The sequence below is a fragment of the Vidua macroura genome, chromosome 3 (genome assembly GCF_024509145.1).
Source record: "Vidua macroura isolate BioBank_ID:100142 chromosome 3, ASM2450914v1, whole genome shotgun sequence".
NCBI classification, from domain to species: domain Eukaryota; kingdom Metazoa; phylum Chordata; class Aves; order Passeriformes; family Viduidae; genus Vidua; species Vidua macroura.
Window position 1 is genome coordinate 72,023,227 of NC_071573.1, and position 19,301 is coordinate 72,042,527.

At 45.1% G+C, this 19,301-nt stretch overlaps 1 protein-coding gene across 1 annotated transcript in view; it reads right to left on the minus strand.

Annotated features, from left to right (window-relative positions):
* LIN28B (lin-28 homolog B) overlaps nt 1-14,941 on the minus strand; it is a 94,795-nt gene extending 79,854 nt beyond the window's left edge. The window contains exons 1-2 of the mRNA XM_053973962.1: nt 14,700-14,941; nt 4,681-4,729 (exon numbers count right to left, since the gene is read on the minus strand). Coding sequence (XP_053829937.1) covers nt 4,681-4,714 — 34 coding nt within the window. The 5' untranslated portion in view covers nt 4,715-4,729; nt 14,700-14,941. The remainder of the gene's footprint in view (nt 1-4,680; nt 4,730-14,699) is intronic.
* Between the last annotated feature and the right edge of the window lie 4,360 nt (nt 14,942-19,301).

Sequence of the window (19,301 nt, forward strand, 5' to 3'; positions counted from 1 at the left end):
GGGAGGGGGGATCCAATTCGGAGAAGAAAAGTGTGATGTGTAACGGGCTTGGCAACAGCCCCTTTGCAAAGGCACTCCCCTTCCGCGCTCACAGGTACACAGCTATGGCCCTGCCCTCCAGCCCTTCCTGCGGCTGTACGCACGGCCAAACGCTTTTAAAATAATATTTTATGAACGTGAAAAACAAACAGGGGAGAATTAGTTTTATTTTTCCACCTGCCCACCTCCTTTAGTGTAAAGTTACAGATGAAAGTATTCTGTCCTCATCACCACCTACTCGCATTAACCTGTCTTTCCATGGGGTATTTATACATATATATACATGCATATATATATATGTGTGTGCGCTTTAAACGTTGCTCATACCTTGTAAAAACCTGGACTCCGACTTTCTTTTTAACCTCCCCCCCCTCCCCCAGCATCCTCTCTTATCCCAAGGACACACAAACAAAAGCCAAGGCAACAAACTGATCCGCGCAGAACCTGAATGCAAGGGGCTTATGCATTTGCAAAGCACTTGCTGTTGTTTGGGAAGTGGCGTCGATCAGTCTGCCCAATTAAGGGGAACGCCTTTGCCCCCATGGGCCTGTTTACTCCTTTTGTTGCCTTTCAGGAAAGCGTCAATTCCCCTGCTAGCGCCTCATTTCTGTGTGAAACACCAAGGTGGAGGCTCCGTGTGATCGTTTGCAAGAAAGAGGCGAGGGTGGGCAAGAGTGTACAAATACAAGCACCCTGACAAGTGGAGCAGAAGCTTTAAATCCTGAAATTCCTTTGCAGTCTTCAACCGTAAATTTCCTATAGGTTATTTCAACAGGCAGGTCGACTTCCTACACTGACCTGCCTTATGCATTCGTGCAACGTACTACTGCTTTTGGCTCAAAACCTCCTTTCCCCCCTTACAATAGCGATTATTTTGCAATATTAAATCTCCAGTAATTTTATATGCTTGGATCTTATGACCCGGACGATATCTAATATATAATAAATGTACGCAATTTTAATACACGTGAAATCTCAGTTATGAACAAGAAATTAAGGCTACCGGAAGAAAACAATTCTGACACATTTTACTTGAACTGCCCAAGACTACATATCTTGTGGCAGAATGGCAAATTTATAAAGTACAACGTCCCTATGCCCCTCGCCTCGAAAAGACAGAAAATACTCCTTTAATAACGTTTTTAAAGTCTTTATTTTAAAAGATTGATTTATATTACCGATATTCGGTATAAAAAAACAATTCCTTAGAGGCTAGAATATTGGTTAAACAGACACAAACGAGTTGATTGAGTTCATTAAATGGACAAAATGTCTTGTTAGGAAATTTCAGTGAAAAGAAAATTCACTATAGGTTCTTCGGTGAATAAATAAACTACTACAAAACCACGCAAATAAATGAATGTAAATATATTGGTTGCAAAGTTTTTCTTAGGTTGCAAAATAAGTGCAGATTTTGTAAAATGGAGGGGGGTGGGATTTGCAATGTGTCTTTACTGAGATTTTCAGGCCTCCAGTATTAGTGGAATTAAGGTTGGGGTCACTGGACTGGTCACTGGTGTCAGATGTTATCGACTCATTAATTTCCTGCAAGGGACATCAGCCTTTCAAGTTTTGTGGAAGGTAGAGAGCTGTTGCCAGCTGGGAACTCTCCGGGTAAAAGAAAAAAAAATTAAAAATCATAAAAAGGAACCCCAACCAACACCCCTCCAAAATTCATTCTGAAAGGAGGAGAGAAGAGGTAAGAAAACCCTACGGAACAAGACAGTTCGTGGAAAAAAATAGTTTAATTGGTAATAGTTTACATTTTTAAAAAGTCTATTTCTATCCTTACATTTCGCTAAACAGATGCTAATTTTGGTAAAGACAATTATAGGAAGCTGGAATCATTGTCTTTCTACATGCACAGCAAGAGCTCGCTTGAAACTATGTAACCAAAACCAGTGGTGTTGGATTTCCTATTTGTCACCTTCCTAAAGCTTTTAAAGTCCTAACTTCGGTTTCTTCCATTCCCTTGAACAAAACCAAAACAAGGCAAAACCCGCACAACCTACCCCCCCCCCAAACACTACTAGCCTTCTCAAAAAAAAAAAAAACAACAAAACAAAAACCATATTAAAAAAAAAAGGAAAAAAAAAAAAAAAAGAAAAACCCCAAACCTAGAGAAAACAGGAAAAAAAAAACACAAAAAAACCACAAAAATCCAAACAAACGACGGAGCCGCGTGCATTTGTGCATTTGAAACAAAACGCGTGTTTTACACTTGAAAGCAGAGCTCGGGGTGCTGCTACCACTTCCTATTTCAAAGCACAGCCAGCGCTCCTCGCCGACGGGCAGGCAGGAGGGGCAGGGACGGCGCCGCGGCGCCCCTGCCCCCTCTCCTCCGCTGCCCGGCCTGGGCTGCTCGGCGCCGCCCCGCCGATGTTGGACCGCCTAAGATGCCCGTCGTGTTTTTTCTACACGGTCTCTACCGACACCGACTCTTCCTAGATGTGCGGCCGGAGGGGGGCCTTTCCCGCCGCTCCTACGGCCGGGAGGCTGTGCCGGTGCGGGGCTGTTCCCGCCAAAACCCTCTCACCTACATTTTGGGCGCCAAAGCCGCTTTCCCTTTCCGCCGCCGCGCAGCGCCCGGGTCGAGGCCGGGGGTGGCCACGGGCCCGGCGGGCCCCGCTCCCGGCGCGGCCGTGCCGCTCCTGACGACGGGAGGCCGCTTCCCACCGCTGCTCCTCCGCCGGGCAGGGCCAGAGTCGGGCGCCCGCTCGGCGCGGGGGCTCGGGGGTCCAGCGGCCGCGCTCCATCAGGGCTCGGGAGGCGGCGGGTCTGTCCCCGCAACCCTGCCCTAAAACCGGGTTTAGCCCTCGGGCTTTTGTTTAACACTTCCTAGAAAATGCGGCTCCTTCCCAGCGGGGACGTGGCGGCGTGCCTTCCCGCGCCTTCGGGGAGAGCAGGGTCGGATGCGCTCAGGACACCGCCAGCTCCCCTGGTCGGGCTTATTACCCTCGCTTTAAATCGCAAGCATTATTAGTAGAAAATATGCAATTTGTAATTGTTTTTTATTTTTTGAACAAAACACAGCGCCGGCCCAACTGCGCGCTGCCACGGCTCGGCCCGAGCACGGACGGGATTTGCCCGACGTGCGACTGCGGGTATGAAGTTACAGGCTTTATGGAGGCGCCTTCGCACCGCGCCCGTCCCGAACCGCGGCTCTTTTCGGCAAATGCAGTTTCAGGGCGCCGAAAGCGCCTCTCTCCCTTCCCTCCCGCCCGCCGCAGCAGCTCGGTTTTTTAGCTTCTCGGGCGCTCCTCAGCCATCACACCGAAGGCGGGCGCTCTGGGATGCCCGGAGCCCGCCCCTGCTCCCTCATGGGGACGTGGCAGCCCTCGCCGAGGTTCGCAAGCGCCGCTGCTCGAACTGGGGGTCGGAGCGCGGTTTCAAGCGTGAGCTTTACGAACACGTTCTGTTGGAACCAGAAGCGGCGGCCGTGGGTGCGACGCGGGCCCGCCCTGCCGTCCGTGCATCTCTGCTGGGCGTGCCGGCGGTTTGCGGGGGACTCCAAAAAGTACTGTCAATTTTACTGTGATCCCGCGCGGAATCCGCGGGCAGGAGAACGCGGGAGGCGCTCACTCGGAAAGCTCGGGTGCAGGATGTGGTCTCACGCACATTAACAGTCTCTCAGGTGCGCATTTGCAACTGATAGCGGCCGCTTCCCCGGGGGATTTAGGGAGGCTCTGGAAGTCGTCGCAGGAGACCGTCTGAGAGGGCTAACGCCCCGCAGGGAACACCGGCCCCGGAGGTGGGACCGGCTGCACGGCCCGGTGTCACCTCTTCCCCTCCCGCTCGGCAGGCGCAGGACGATGAGCGGGCGGGTCCGCGCCTCGGGTGCTTTCGCTCCAGCCCGTCTCCTCAGGCGGGACAGCGCGGCTTACGCGCGTGTCATCCTCCCCCGACGGGCAAGTGCCCAGGCGCTCTGCCCTGCGGCATCCCGGCGGTGACACGGACCGCTCCTCCCGCCCCAGCACAACACCCGGCGCCTGCCATCGCCCGTCCCAGGCCGTCACCGCTGCAGGGAGCACGTCCCGCGGTGCGGGCTCACGAGTGTCCCCGGGACGCGCGCCCCTCCCTCGGGGGCGCAGCGCCGCTCCGCGGGGAGCTCCGCGCCCCGGCCCGCGCATGCGCCGCCCCGGGCGGGCACGGCGGGCGCCCGGGCAGGGGCATGGACGGGCGAGCAGGGGGGCCGGACGGGCGAGCAGGGGGCTGGGCAGACGGCACTGCTGAGGCGTCGCGATCGGAGGAGGTGCGTGGCGGTAGTGTGACAGCGGCACGGAAATAACTCCACGAGTTTAAATTTCAGTCAGTGATTGAGGTGTGTGCGCCCACCGGCGCGTCTGCCGGGGTGGTGGTCCCGCAGCGCTCATACAAACCCGTGGGCTTCCACAATTTGCGACAGGTATGTGACATAGGGTTACTGTAAATGAACTTTCCTTATGTAATCGTTTATTTTTCTTACAGAAGCACAACATTCAAAACTGCATCCAACAAGAACTCTGAAGCCTGTGCACAAAACTAGCGACCCCATCCCACCCAATGATTATGTTCATGAGAGTCAGCGGGACAGAAGTGCTGAAGTACCTCAGTTTTACAGATACACAGTCAGCCACGTAAGACGCTGGAGAGAAGACTGACCTGAGCCTGAGGAGACCTTCTTGAATGACCTCATCGTCTTCTGAGGAACCTAAAATCAGAGAGCTGGAGTCAGTACCGCGTACACTGTCCCAGAGTACCGTATTTAATTACCTCATCTCCTGTTTAACGGCTCATTAGGAGGCCATAAAATGCCAGGGCATTGACTCTATGAAGTGACCTGTAAACCTACTGTTTGAGACTTACCTAGCTCATCAGAACCACAGAGAGATAACCAAGGTGTAAGAAGAAAAATCAAGTGCTGCTTCCCCCCCCCCCCCCCGTACCCCAGCACCAGTAAAAGCATTGCCCCTTTCACTTGTCTCTTATGAAAGCTACACAGTTGATGACAAGAGGGAAAAGACATAGATTTGCAGAATATTGGAAGGTGTTATTTTCCTTTATCAATATTTAATTGCAGTAGGTAACCTAAGAACTAGTGAGTTGTCTTTACTATGCTTAAATTGTACATATTAAACAATCAAGTCATACCTGGTATATGATTTAAGAAAAGCCAATAAAAATAATTCTCCAGGATTTTTTCATGGTCGAAATAGTAACTCAATGCCAGCTTTTGAGTGTCAACAGAAAAATGCTTTCAGCATTTAAAAGACTTAGACTTATAAAACTGCAGAGCATAGTATGTAATAACATTAAATTCTAGGCCTCAATCTAAACAAAATCAGTCATACAAATACAGATGTGTGACTTGACTTAAACTTCATTAAAGGTGTACTTTTGCTCTAGTTGAAAAAGGCCATGCTTATTTTGTATAATGTCAACAAAAATATCACACAGAAAAAAAAAAACCTGCTGCAGACGGCATGAAGCATTAAGGAAAATACCTTTGTTTTGGAGTATACTTGTTACTTAGGCTGTCCAGTTTGCTTAACAAATGAAGGATGAATACATAGAAGCATGCACAAACTCACCTGCCACAAGCCTCTCCTCCTGTCACCCTCTACTGTCTTTTTGAACAATCTATGTTAACTAAAACCCATGCAAAAAGAAAAAAGAATTGCAGTATCAACTTGTTTAGATATAAGCCCAATCCTCTTCTGTTTTGGAGAAATCTGAATTTTGTCTTTTTTCCAATTTAAGAGAACATCTGGACAGCTATCCTGCTCTCTTACTAAAAAAACCAAAAAAATAAAATTGGATATCCTACCAGGAGTGACCAAAGTCAGATGAATGAACAAAGACAAATGAGAATCAATTTTCCCTAACTTCTTTTCCCTTACAGTCAAATATCCTGAATCCTTCCCAACAGAAGAAATTGGAAAAGGGGGCGGTACAATCTTTATTTTCATTGTAACAACACTGGCAAGCTGATTCAGTCCCTCTTCTTTTGTAGTAACTAAGTTTTCCAATGGAATTGTGTGGACTTTTGTCTAGTATTAAACCTAACTCTGCTTTTACACCTTCAAGCACTGAAGCCCAATCTCTTATATCTGCTTCTTTGTTCTGCCAACCTGTGGCTATGTGGCTTTTGTGTCTTTCAGATTTACTTGCATTATTTATGCAACATAATGAAATATGCAAGCATAGAGTAAACGATCCGTTCTTGGCTTTGGAACATAGCCTACTTCAGTTTATGAAGGGATTAAAAATAAGTATTTGGGGGAGTGGTGTTGGGATTCAAAGGAGGAAAGTACAGTTCTTAAAAACTGTAGCAGAAAACAGGACAAGTCCAAGTTATTCTTGTTTCCAGTACTGTCATCTCGTAACACATTGTTAAGCATCACATATTCTAGAGGGTCACATAATAGATTATTAAGCAGAAAAATGGTATCTAATTTTTTTATAGTTGTTACAAAAAGCTTCCTGATGCAATACTTAAAGCTTGGCATAAGATGTGTTAGTATAGAAGAGCCTGGTCATTTCAATGCTATGAACTCATGTAAATAGATAGTTTAAATGAGAAACTATTCTGGCATGTATTTTACTGTATCCTAGTGAAGACATACAAAATCAGTCCCTGATTTAAATGGAAGCAGGTTTGGGCTCTGCACTGGCTCATGGTGAACTCTCCTCTGCCTGCTTATGCCTTTACAAACCAAATAATTATTTTGGCATTTTACTTCTGAAACTATCTTGGTATTTACATGAACTTTGTAACTGCAAGTAAGTAAATAAATGCTGCTGAGGAATTGTGTACTAGACAGCAAGATGCTTTCAAAGAAAAAGTCACTAGCTTTGAAAGCAGTCCTTATTTTAACTAGGCATTCACAGCATGTGGAAGGATACTGTAACAGTAAGCATGAAAATTAATGCAAGAGAACACCATATAGAATTATTGCTGGAAAGGAAATACAATGAAAATAGGAAATACAATGAAAAGTGCAGTATCGGTTAAAGGCACACTGACAGACACCCATCAAATGTAATCCACTTTCCCTTAGAAGTAGCACATTATGTAATTCAACTAACTTTACAGCTTATATAATCTATTTTTTGACAACTTATCAATCAGTAAAAAATAATAGCAAGTTTGCATCTACTTAAAATTAATTCTCTGAGATATGGATTGTTTTGAATCCATTACCTTAAGCAGGTTTGCTGCCAAAGGATTTTGAAACATTGTTTGGAAGAAAGTAAAGCAGACATAAATAGTTACTCCACTTAAGTAAGACATACACTTTCCTCCAAAAGTAAATTGAAAAGAAAAATTAATATGTTAAACTTGTTTCTTTCACAGTGGTAGCCAGGGGACTGTTTTCTTCCAGAGTAAAGCCAGCAGTATTTTTTTAAAGAATGCTGGGTACTGTACGTATGATTAGAGAGTAGAAGAACTAGAAAACAAAACCCACCAATCCTTTATTTTATAATGAACAAGGAAAATAGTGATGCAAAGGAATAGGGGGAAATATTCCAATGTTGAAAGGATCTTCTTTCAGTTAACTCATCAGGAGTGAAGAATTAAATGGATGAATGCTGCAAAGTATACAAAATTTTAAAACTCTGTGGAAAGAACCCAAGCATAATAAGAGCACAAAACATGAGCTTTTAAAATGTATCCATATACACATACATACACTCCAGTTAGATATAGTAACAAACTTGGCTGTCATTTGAACCAGTCAGTAAAAATTAACCTTATTTACTGTTCTTGATTGCTGATAGAAGCATTATGCACACAGTATTTTTATTTGAAACCTCACAATTGAGTGTTGTCTGACACTCTGAATTGACATGTTTTACACAGATTCTTCAATGTGTAATTCTAAATACTGGGTTTCCTCCTGAGACGTTTTCATTGTTTAAATTCTTTTTTTTTTCCTTTTTCATTTCATTCAGTTCAATATAGTTACTTTGAAACACATATATAACAAAAGTTAAGATTTCCTGTAAAGGTACACTCAAGTGTTAATGTCCTTATGTAATGACAGGGTGGATAAAGTTGAAAGTTCTCACAATTTTATTCTTTGTTTAGCCATACTTTTCTTTGCTTTTCTTCCACACTTCTGTTTATACACCATTACCAGTATTTTTCTAGCATGTGAAGATAAAAGCAAGCACGTGTGAGATATTTAAAAATATTTTCACAATGCTGATTTAAGAAAATTAATTGAACTACCAGCAAATGAAAACTTAGCTTTCTTTGCTAATTTCACTCACTTTTGTCACTAATCTGAAGGAGGGTAACTACAGCTTCAAGTAAATAACACAGCTAGGCAATAGCCCAGATATGCTTTTTTTCTGATATAAAAGAGGCTAAGCAGATCTTGGTTTTTAGGAAGTTAACAAGCCAACATCCAGTTATACACCTTTTAATTATGTGTAAGAATATAATTTGACTACAGTGAGAACTGGAACAAAGAAAGGTAAAATGTGCTTCCACCACTGTTAGGAATCTGATTCTTTTGGGCAATAAAAAAGGTAATGAACTCCACACAATATCAGAATGAGAGCAAATGAAAGCCTGACAACTCTAGGATCAGAGTTTCTCCTCAAAATGAAATGCTACTACTATACTGACAATTGTTTTATAAATAAAAACTATTTAGCATTTATTTAGTTTAAAACATTAATGATACTTAACAATGGAATATGCTGAACAAGGTTATTTTTGTTTAAAGGATTGAAATTACTTATATACAATTCTCGTATTTAGTGTATTTGATTTAGTAAAATCTGCAATGTCTTATGGTCTGCATTTGAATATACATATACTAAGCAATGATCATAATTATTTAATTAAAAAGCAATGTAAACCAGGTATGTTTCAAACAATATTTTGTGATTCAAACATGATTTTTTTTAAACACACAATGGATCACTGCTGTTCTACTTCCTACATATTTAAAGCATTTTGTTCCCAGTTTACTGTTAGCAAGGGCATCTGAAACTGCTACCCACTGATTTTCTATACAGCAAATGAAATAATAAGAAAACTACCTTGTGATCTTATTACATGATTTCAGATGGATTTTTCTTTGTACTTCTTAAATTACTTCATGTCAGTACTTTGTAAGGAAAATAACTTTAAAAGCCCTAATTCTCAAATCATGGGTATGTAACATTTTTCAGAGCTTGATCACTGATTTATTACATATAGAGAGTAAGATATTATTTCCCCACTTGATAACTATTTGCAAACAAAACAATGCCAAATGAAGTACTGAAAAAAATACCTGCTAAAGGTCAAATTAAGAACGAATATTATGACAAGCTGAATTCAGTATTTGTATAACTTACTACTTTCACTTAGGTTATAAAAATACTGCAGCCAAGTAGGATTTTAACATCACCCCATCAAAAGTGATGGCACTACAAGTTTTATTTTAAAAAAATAATTTTTGTTTACTTTTCTAAAAAAATTTATTATGGTTTGTTCAGATCTCCTGAGATGTTTTACATCAACACTTCTTTTGATGGAATTTACACAACTTCACATATCTTTCCCTTTGCACAGGACTTTTGTCTTATTTGCATATTCTATTTACCCACAAACCACAGAATCTTGTTTCTTCATTTTTATTGGGTTTTTTAATCATTGAATTATTACTTGAGAGCACTACTAATGATGGATTTTATAATAATTTGTATTTTGGCATATGCTTATCAAGTACTGATATGGATATTGTCCATTAAAATAATCAAATCAAACACTGTAGAAGTTAAACAACAGATGAGTGTCTGTATTTTAAACACCAATATCCACTTTCCTAGAAGAGTGGATAGTTGAAGGCACATCCTTCCCATTTCAACTGGAGTAGACATCAGTCCTGTATGTCAATGGCTTCTGACTGAGCTACTGTTTAAAACAACCGAACAAATAAAGCAATGCAATGGTCACTTTTTATAAACTTTAGTGGAGATAGGTTATTAATTCAAACCAGAAAAAAAAAAGTAAACAAGAACATCAGTGATATACAACTAAAATTCACACTCTCTAAAAGAAAACTTTATAAACAATGTACACATCAGTAGCTGAAGTAGGTATAGGACATACAGTATCTGAAAAGAAAGCAAAAACCTAATATGTGATACAAAATTATTAGTGAGTGAGGGTACAAATTTTAACAGTTGAATTTCTTCTACTTATCCTTAGGTGTTTCCTTACTGCATGTGGCCAGCCTATAGAATATTTGTTAAATACCTTCAAAATATTCATGAAAACTTGGTTTAGTCTAAATGTGATATTACTGATATAAACACTGAACCTTCAAATTGTTAGAACACTGAATCTTAGTGCATATAATAAAATAATAATCACATACACATACTAGTTAAACAGTCAGGTATTAGGTCTCTCTAATTACTCCATATGGACTTACAGAATGCTGCAAACTGGAAGTAGGATTATGGGGAAGTGGTTTGCTAGAAATGATAAGTATGTGCATGAATGCCAAAATGAATGGACCTGCAATCTAACTTTATTGAAACAATAGCATAAGCAGGATTTTTTTTTTTTTTGCTAAAATCACTGGAAAAATCAGAAAATAGCTACACAACCCTCTCATCTCTGAAGTAGTAATATTAAGTACAGATGGTGGATTATGACATGTTAACTTAAGAAATGCATTTAAATATTTTAATTTAAGACAGACCCATTTTTGCATCAGTAAGAGCACAAATAATTCTCTAATAGAACTACATTCAAGAAAATAGGGAATTGTCTAAAACTACTTCTAGGTTTCTGTTAGAATTCACTAGTTAAAAAAATATTACAGTCCTTACTCTTCTGTATAATTAAGCTTTTGTTCAACTATGAAAAAACTAGAAACTGATTGCTTGAAAATGAGCTGCATGACCTTTGTCCTGGTTTGTCACCTCTGACCTTTAATTTGAAGGTCAATTCATTCTGCATATCAATTAATTCTATTTTTAGAAGAATTTACATTTTTAGAATGTATATTTTTAAAAGTGTTATCCTCCCATATGAAACAAACTATGTTGGTTTTGTCTTTTTTTTTTTGTCAGCCTCTACACATCACACCAGAGGAGCATATTTGCTTTTTATTTTGCAGCTGTATTTGAAACATCCAGTGTGCAATTACAGAAAATGAATGCTTGTCTCTAAGGTGAAAAAAAAGCTTTTAATTTTTTTTCATGTAGTAGAGATGTTGCAGCACATTAAAGTGAATTTTGAAAAAAGGATCTGCTAGACAGCACATCTTTCTAAATTTGTCTTTTTTAAACAGAGGAAAAAAGGAGAAAACCTTATGCCTGTGTTTGCCTTGCTGCTAATGGATACCTGCTTTTTCCTGAACCTTCCCTGTGCCATGAGTGGTTATTTCGTTCCCACTGATGACATGCTGTTTTGATATTCACTTTCAGAATGTCCTTTCATAAACTGAACCTGTGGTTAAAAATAACGAATAACAAGTTCTCGTCTAGTTGCTGGTTTCATCCGCACGCTTCCATTTCACATAGGTAACGTCAAGCTTCCCAAGTTGGCTACAAAAACAATCTGTGTTGCTGGGAGAATCGTGTTCCGAAGGAGAAAGCGCTGTAGTATTTGCCATTGATTTTGCTGTCAGCATCCGACACCGGCGCGATACATAAAGGCCGTGAGTGAGAGCGGTCCCGTGCCGCGACCCGTGCGGGGCAGCTCGCCCCCGGCAGTGCCCGGGCCGGGCGGGCACGGCAGTAACATGGCCGCGGGGTTCAGCACCGCGGACAGCGCCGCGCCCACGGAGGAGGGGCCGCGCCCGCCGCCGGCCCTCGGCGCGCCCCGCGGGTCACCGCGCCAGCCGCCCGCGACCCCTCGGGCGGCTCGGCCGCCCCGCCGCGGTCCGCCGGCCGCGGGGGATGCGCGGCTCTCCGCCCAGGGGAAAGCGGCTCCTTTGGAAGCCGCCTCCCGGCCCAGCGCCCTGCTCGGAGCGACGCGCGGTGCCTCGCCTCCCCGCCCGAGGGTCGCGCCGCGGGCTTCAGCTGCCGCTCAAACAAAACGCTGCCACGGGGTTAGAGAGCACAAAAAGAGGAGGAACAAATGGCTTAACCACTTGGGCTTTAAAATTCACTTCTGCGCTCGGCGATGCAATATGAAACACTGCGTGTGACCTTACCACTGCATCCTGCAAATGGCCTACACTGCAGCTGTTCAGGCCTAGGAGGGAGAGCATGTGGGGTTTCCTTCTTCATTTACGTATCACTGTCTTCCCTCTCATGAAATTCTCAGTACATGCCAGCTAATAAATTTTCAGATTAATTAAAATTAAAAAAAAAAAAGTTTTGATAAAAGTGAAACAGCAGCACATGTCCTTTACAGAATGTATTTTAAAATGATTGGGGTAGAAGGCAGTTACTTTTGATCTACACACACAGGCAGAGTTTTTAGTACAGGTGCATTTCTGTAACTACTGCAAGGGACAAACATCAGATATAATCACTACCTTTGCCATTACATACATGATACATTTGACTACAGCAAACGAAACTTGACTTCCTGGTGTATTAATAATTTAGGTCATAATTTAATTCAACATTGATTCTTACTACTCTTATACCAAAGGGAAAAACAAATCATCATCCTTCAGAGAACTATGGCTTAGCTGCATATATTACAAATAATTTTTCAAACAAGTTTGTCAGTATTATCTCCTCTGAAGCTTTAAGAGTTTTGGTTTGTTTTTCTCAGTAGTGTGTTTTAAAAAATAAATGTGAAGCATACAAGTATCAATCGAAGAGTAAACATGCACTACTTCACTTCATTACAATGTTATATCCAGATATCACTGAAAGTATACACAACTACATTTAAATTAACTATAACCACATTTAGCTGTAACTATTTTCTTAGTGTCTGATGACTTATCCATGACAGGACACTTCTCCGTATTTGCAATTTCTATGCAAAATGGGAGATTCCAAAACAGGTGGGAAAAAAACCACAGCCCTGTGAACGGCCTATGTCAAAAGAACAGCAAGACCAGTTACATAAGGAAAAGGAGTCAAATCTGTAAACAAATCGGTGTAGCATGCACTACTGTTCTGTCCCATCACTGCAAGATCATCGTACATCATTTACTCACCATCACTAACAAGCTAATGATTGGTAAGAGAGAAACAAGTAAATTAATCAAATCTCTTTAGATAATATGTTTATCAGATTAAAATGGGTAATTCCCTCAATTTAAAGCTAAAAAGATTTAAAATTAAAATTAACTTAGAGTTTTCAAATTTATTTATATACGCCAATTGCATATTTTATTATAGCTTGGAAAAAATGCGTGCATTGCTGCTATTTCCTTATTTTTAGATTCACGTTCTCATTCGATAGCTGATTATCTGACCCGCTGTATGGTGTACTACAGTGACACAACAGCCGAGTGGAGCTGCCGGCGCTCACGCAGTCGCTGCCCGCGGAGCCCAGAGATACCACGGCCGTACCCTCACCGCGGAGGCAGCGGCCACGCGGAACCGCGGGCGCGCAACCGGACAGGGAGGAGCAAGGCGTGTTGGAGGCATTTCGGCACTTTATTTGTTCTCTCCCGCACCGCGTCCCGCGCGGTGCCTGGCGGGCCCCTCAGAGCCAGCCGCGGGGCTGCGTGTCACAGTGCCCCGGAGAGCCCGCCCGCCCCCTCGCCGGCAGAGACGCGCCCCCGGCTCCGCCGCTGTCCCCGCAGCCCCGGCGCTGTCCCCGCAGCCCCGGCGGGGGCGGCAGCGCCCGGCCGCGACCCCGCGCCGCGGCGGGAGCTATCCAAGATGGCGGCCCCGCCGCCACTCGCGTTAAACCCCCCGCACCGCGCACACGGCGCCGCGCGTGACACGCGGCCCCAGCCCGCCCCGCCGGTGGTTACCGCAGGGCGGTCGAGCCCCGCACCCTTCGGGGAGCGCCGCCTCCGCCCCATCCTTCGCTCCCCAGCCGCCTCGGAGCGGACGCGTCGCCCGGCGGGTCCCGTCCCGCCGTCAGTCCGCTCTCCTCCCCTGGCCTTCCCTTCCGCCGGGCCGCGGGCGCCCCACGCCGGTCCTCGCCCGCCCCTCCCGGCCGCGGCCGCTCGCCGGGCGGTCACCGCCATCCGGCGGCGGCTGTCGGCGGGGCGCGGGCCGCCCCCTGGCGTCGGGCTGTCGCACCGTCCCCGCCGCCGGTCCCTCGGCCCCGGCCGCTACCGGCTCTCGGCGGGGCGCTGCGCCCCGCGCCCCGCTCGGCGCGGGGGGCGGCTTCGTCCCTTCACCCTTCCCTCTACCGCGGCTGCCGTCGTCGTTCGCGTTTGACGGGCGGCGCGGCCCGGCGCCCCCTTCCCCGTGCCGGCGGCTCGGGCGCGGACAGCCGGGGCCGGAGCGGGCGGGCTCGGGGGTAGCGGCGGCCGGCGGAGGAGGGGGCGCGGCGGCGAAGGGAGAAAGGTGCGAACCCGGAAGTACACCCGCCCCGCCGCCGCCCGCAGGGAGCACCCGCGCCCGCACACACAACAATGCGGCGCCGCTCCGCCTCCGCCCAGCGCAACTTTTCCGCCGGCACCGGAGGAAACCCGCCGGCCGTCCCCTCCCCGCGGCCGCCCACCAGCGCCCCGGCAGGTGCGGCGCCGGCAGGAGGGCGAGACCCGCGAGGGGAGAGGTGAAGGGAGCTCGCTTACCTCCCGCACGCCATCGTGGCCGGGCTGAGCGGGGCTGTGCCGGCGGCTGCCGCGGTGGCGAGGCGAGCGCGGGGGCTGGGGGGCACGCACCCACCGACGGGCGCCCCCGGCGGGGGGGCTTTGCCTTCCCGAGCCACTGGGAGGACGGAACGGAGGAGGAGGAGGAGAAAGCGAGCTGCGGCGGCAGAGGGAAGCGGTGCTCCCGGCGGGAAGGCGGCGGCAGTAGCAGCCAGCGAGGAGGGGCGGCGGCGGCGGGCGGACGCGGCCCCGGCGCTGGCTCACGCCGCCGCAGCCACCGCGCACCTGCCCCGCCGCCCTCCCCGCGGGCGGGCGGGCGGCACCGGCGGCTGCGCGCGGGGGCGCTCCAGGGCAGCGGGAGCCGGCGGGCGGGGCGGGGCCGGCCGCGCCCCCGGGAGCCACCCGACGGCTCCGCCGGAGCTGACACTCGCCGAGGGCGAAGGCCCCGGTCGCGGCATCCAGCCAACAACCTTGTCCCCCAGGCGCCTCCTTGGCTGCGCATCATGGAGGCCATTTGGCACCTGTGGTTGTGTCCGGCTCCGCCGCCCCGAGGACTGGACTCTCCAGCCGCGGTGTCCTCTTGCGCTGCTGCTCACCCTCAATTCTGCCGCTGGCAAGTGGGAGGGCATCGCTACTATGTGGACGATCTTGCGCGTCTAAACCAGCTGCAGCCACGACCTGCAGGTGGAGGGTCTGCTGGTGTGCAGTCCACATCCACAAAGCAGGCAGAATTCCCACTGTACAACTGGTTTGTCCAGAACTGGTCTGTTCCCAGTAGTCTTGCAGCAGGATTGGTTTCCTTTACTGGCATATGAGACTTTAAAAATGCCAAAGTTTTATTTTTCTAGCTTGTCCTGACTTAACTGTGGAATACCCCAATGGTAATTTACATACTGTCATAAGCCAACATCAACTTTACCCAAGGGTATATTGTTCGTTGTTCTAAAAATATAAGGGTTAACAAAGTTTGCCTACCTATGGACCTTCCACATCCTTTTGCTACCAATCCACTCTACACAGGCTCCAGTAGTCACCACTTTCCACATGCACTAGCAAAATGGACATGGTTCTCAGCAGTGTGGCTCCTCACATGTGCTGAGGATTAGCCAACTGGTGAGTCAAACAGTAGGCAACTGGTGAAGTCACACCGTCCTCCATCTGGAGAGGACACTGATTAGCAGTCTCATTTTCCTGACTGCTGGTTGTCATCATGACACGTAGTATTTCTGGGTCCTTTATGTTGAATTGGGCTGAAACTGTGAAAAGGGTTCAAAATTAGCCTGAGAGCAAAGAGATTGATAGCAAATGCAATTCCATTTCCTTAAGAGAACAAGATAAAAGCACGGTCTGTAGTGAGCCCAGTTCACATGTATTTTCTATCATTAGGCATTAGGATGCTTGCCTTGAACTTCCCATTCTTGGGCTTTCCTTTGTAGATTTAATTTTCGAGGGTACAGTAAGACTTTCAAGAATTTATTAGCATTTTTTGGTGTAAGTAAGCACAAAGTCAGTGCTAAAATTCTTATCATACATAGCTTTATAACTTCCTTTCAACAGAAAAAGCTTTACACAGAATTTTATTATGTGATCTTAGCCTGTGATTAAAGCAGCTGTGGAATGTCTCTATAGCCTTCAAATACTGTGCCTTACTTAGCTCAGACAGGTTTAGTGTGGAACAGAGATGCTTCCAAGCCTCAGGAGGGAGTCTCCCAGGGACTAAACGACCAAACTGTTTCACTTCAACTTATCTAGGCACAGCCATAGAAAGCTGCTTCATGTTTCACAGATGAGACTTTAAGTACCTGCATTTATCTAGAGTCCTAATATTTGACTCTATTACCTAAAATTTGGTGCATACTCTATGTGTATATATATAAATCTAGCCTAGAACAGAGCTATATTACCTTAACACAACTTTATGTGTATTTGGTTAATAGTTTTAAACTACGTGATCTTTTCTTAAAAACAAACAAGCAAAACCAAATTATGGTCAGAAGTTGGTTTTTCACTTAATTTTTACTTATTTCTTATAGATGGGGAAGAGTTCCTTCCTGGTACCTGCTATTTCTGCTGAGATATTTATTTTTGTAGAAAAAGAAACTTCTCCATATGCTTTGTTTTGCTGTACGCTCAGAATATGATGTAACCTAATTTTATAGCAAGCTTGTATAAAACAAATTATATACAGAATATAAGCAGAATTGAACTCCTTCAATAAATCACAGCAAACAGGCTGTGAAAACACTACACTTTTTTTCCTATTACTTTCTCTTTTTTTCTCCACTGATCTTGTTCATAGGGTTTCCTCCTGAGAACTTGCTGAACAATTTGTTTCTTCCTATGCAGATTAAATGGTCCTAGGCATTTTCATGAGCCATGGCATTTCTTCCTAAGTGCTAAAGTGGCCTGCCATCCCAATCCATATTTTGCAGACATGCTTCTAAATATTTTTTCCCCTCCTCCACTGCATTCCCAGACCCTTTTCCTCTTCCTTCTTTTAGCCTGTCCTGTTTGCTCACTAACTTCCCATACTTTCCTCATGGTTTTCTAATCAGCCTCCCCTGTCCTTGCTCCTCACAACTAATAGGAGAGATGCTGCTACTTCCTGAAGATATGTATGACAGCTCTTCCAGCCAACAGTCATACTAATCTTCATAAACTCATTTTCACAAATTGTGGACTAAGCTGTGCTGGCCAATGGACACACTGATATGACTGAGATGCTCTTGGCAGCGAGTCTCTGCCTCTGCTCCCCAGTTTCCAGGCTTAGCTTTTTGCCCCTTAGATCAGGTCTGATCTCAGAAGACTATTCCTCTTAATCTATGGGGTTTTTTTCTCATTCTGGTCTTGCATTTGTCTTTTCTCCATTTAACTAACAGATTTATTTTTTAAAACCACATCAAGTCTACTATAAAACTCAACCAAAAGAAATTACTTCAGTTTTAAAGTTAAATGTTCCCTGCATGCTGGCAGCAAAAGGGATATGAAATGTGCTATAGAAGGATGCTGTTGAGAGTCTTGTTTTCTTTCCCCCAAAAATGCTCATGGGCCAAACTGTTTCTTAGCTGTCAGTGGCTGTGTGTGGTTACATAACTATTTCTGTCCTCATTTTAGCCATTAGTCTCCTTCTTTGCCTTTGGGTTTGTTTTAATTTTTTAATGATCCCATGAAAATGTTAGTAACAGAGGAGTTTCCTATTTTCCATGTGTTTTCCTCCTATTTTATTTGCATTTGCTAAGGGGGCCAAAGAAAGGAAGTGATTTCTTTAGAAGTTTGTTTGAAAAAGCTATGCCAAAATATGCTGTTCTCCTTTATTTTGTGGCCTTATGAAAATTATGCAGCATTTTATGAAGCTTTAAATGTTAATGTGAGATTCTCAAGAATGTTCCATTTGCAAACCTAGGCAAATATCTAAGCACATGAACATTCAATATGGTAATCAGAGAAAATTATTTCATCAAAAATTACTTTTTAGGCATTTATTTAGTTGCTGCAAAGTCAGTTTATTACACAGGCACACCCAGAGTGCTCTGCCAAGCCAAGCCTTAACTGTTACATCTCCACACCTTTTCTAAGCCAGTATTTACCAACCTTTACAAGTCTGCACTTAATTCCAAGCCAGCAGATATCTGGCCTTCTTCAAATGCTCAGTAATTTCTGTCCTTGTTCAGGGGCTCAGATACAGTAATTTGAAAGCTGACGTTATGCATCTTGTTTAAACTGGTGCAGAGATTGAGCTGTGTTCCTCCAGAAACTTGCCACGAGATCAACTGGAGATGGATTCATCAGGAAGACCAAACCGAAAAGGAAGATGTGAACCCTCACAGTGAAAGCAGATTCTGCTTTCTGCTTTTTAGGCCAAGGCCACACATAAAACTCCATAAAAAGTGTTGGCTTGAGCTTTCCTATTAATGGGAATGAGCATGTTGTGTATGTGTCACATAGGTATTGCTGTTACATCAAGGAAGAAGACAAATACTTTGCCCCTGCGACTACTGTTCTCAGTTTATCTGTTCCCCCTATAATGTTTTGTTTCATGGATGGCCCAGGTCCTCACTGCTGGCTTGCTTGCTCAGGGATATGGAAACTCTCTGGCCACATCTGAACAGGACCAAAATGAAATGCCAGAGCACTGGTTGTGCATAGTCCATGAAGTGGTTTACTGTCAACCATGCTTCACCAAAACAATAGGTGCCAAGCCGTGGGTGAGGAGCTATCATAGGAGAAACTCAAGCCCTAATATGCAGATTTCTATTGGTCTGTTTTTAGGAATAACTGGCTAAAACTCTTGTATGGTTGTGAGATATGCCAGGCTAGTTAGCCACAGCGTAGCAAAAAATGAGCCCTGGAATTTTATTCACTGGTAGAGACATGGCCTTGACCCCACAATGAGTTTGGTGGGAGGAGGGGAAGCGGAGAAGGAGGGGAGCAGGGGAGTGTCCACTATGAGGGGTCCCTTTTTAAGAGCCAGCTTTAAAAATGAGACTCATAATTGAGTGGTTTCTGCTCTGTATTTCTTCTGTATTTTACATTATACCACCATTAAAGAGAAACTTAGTAGGGAGGAGATAAGGACTCAGGTCT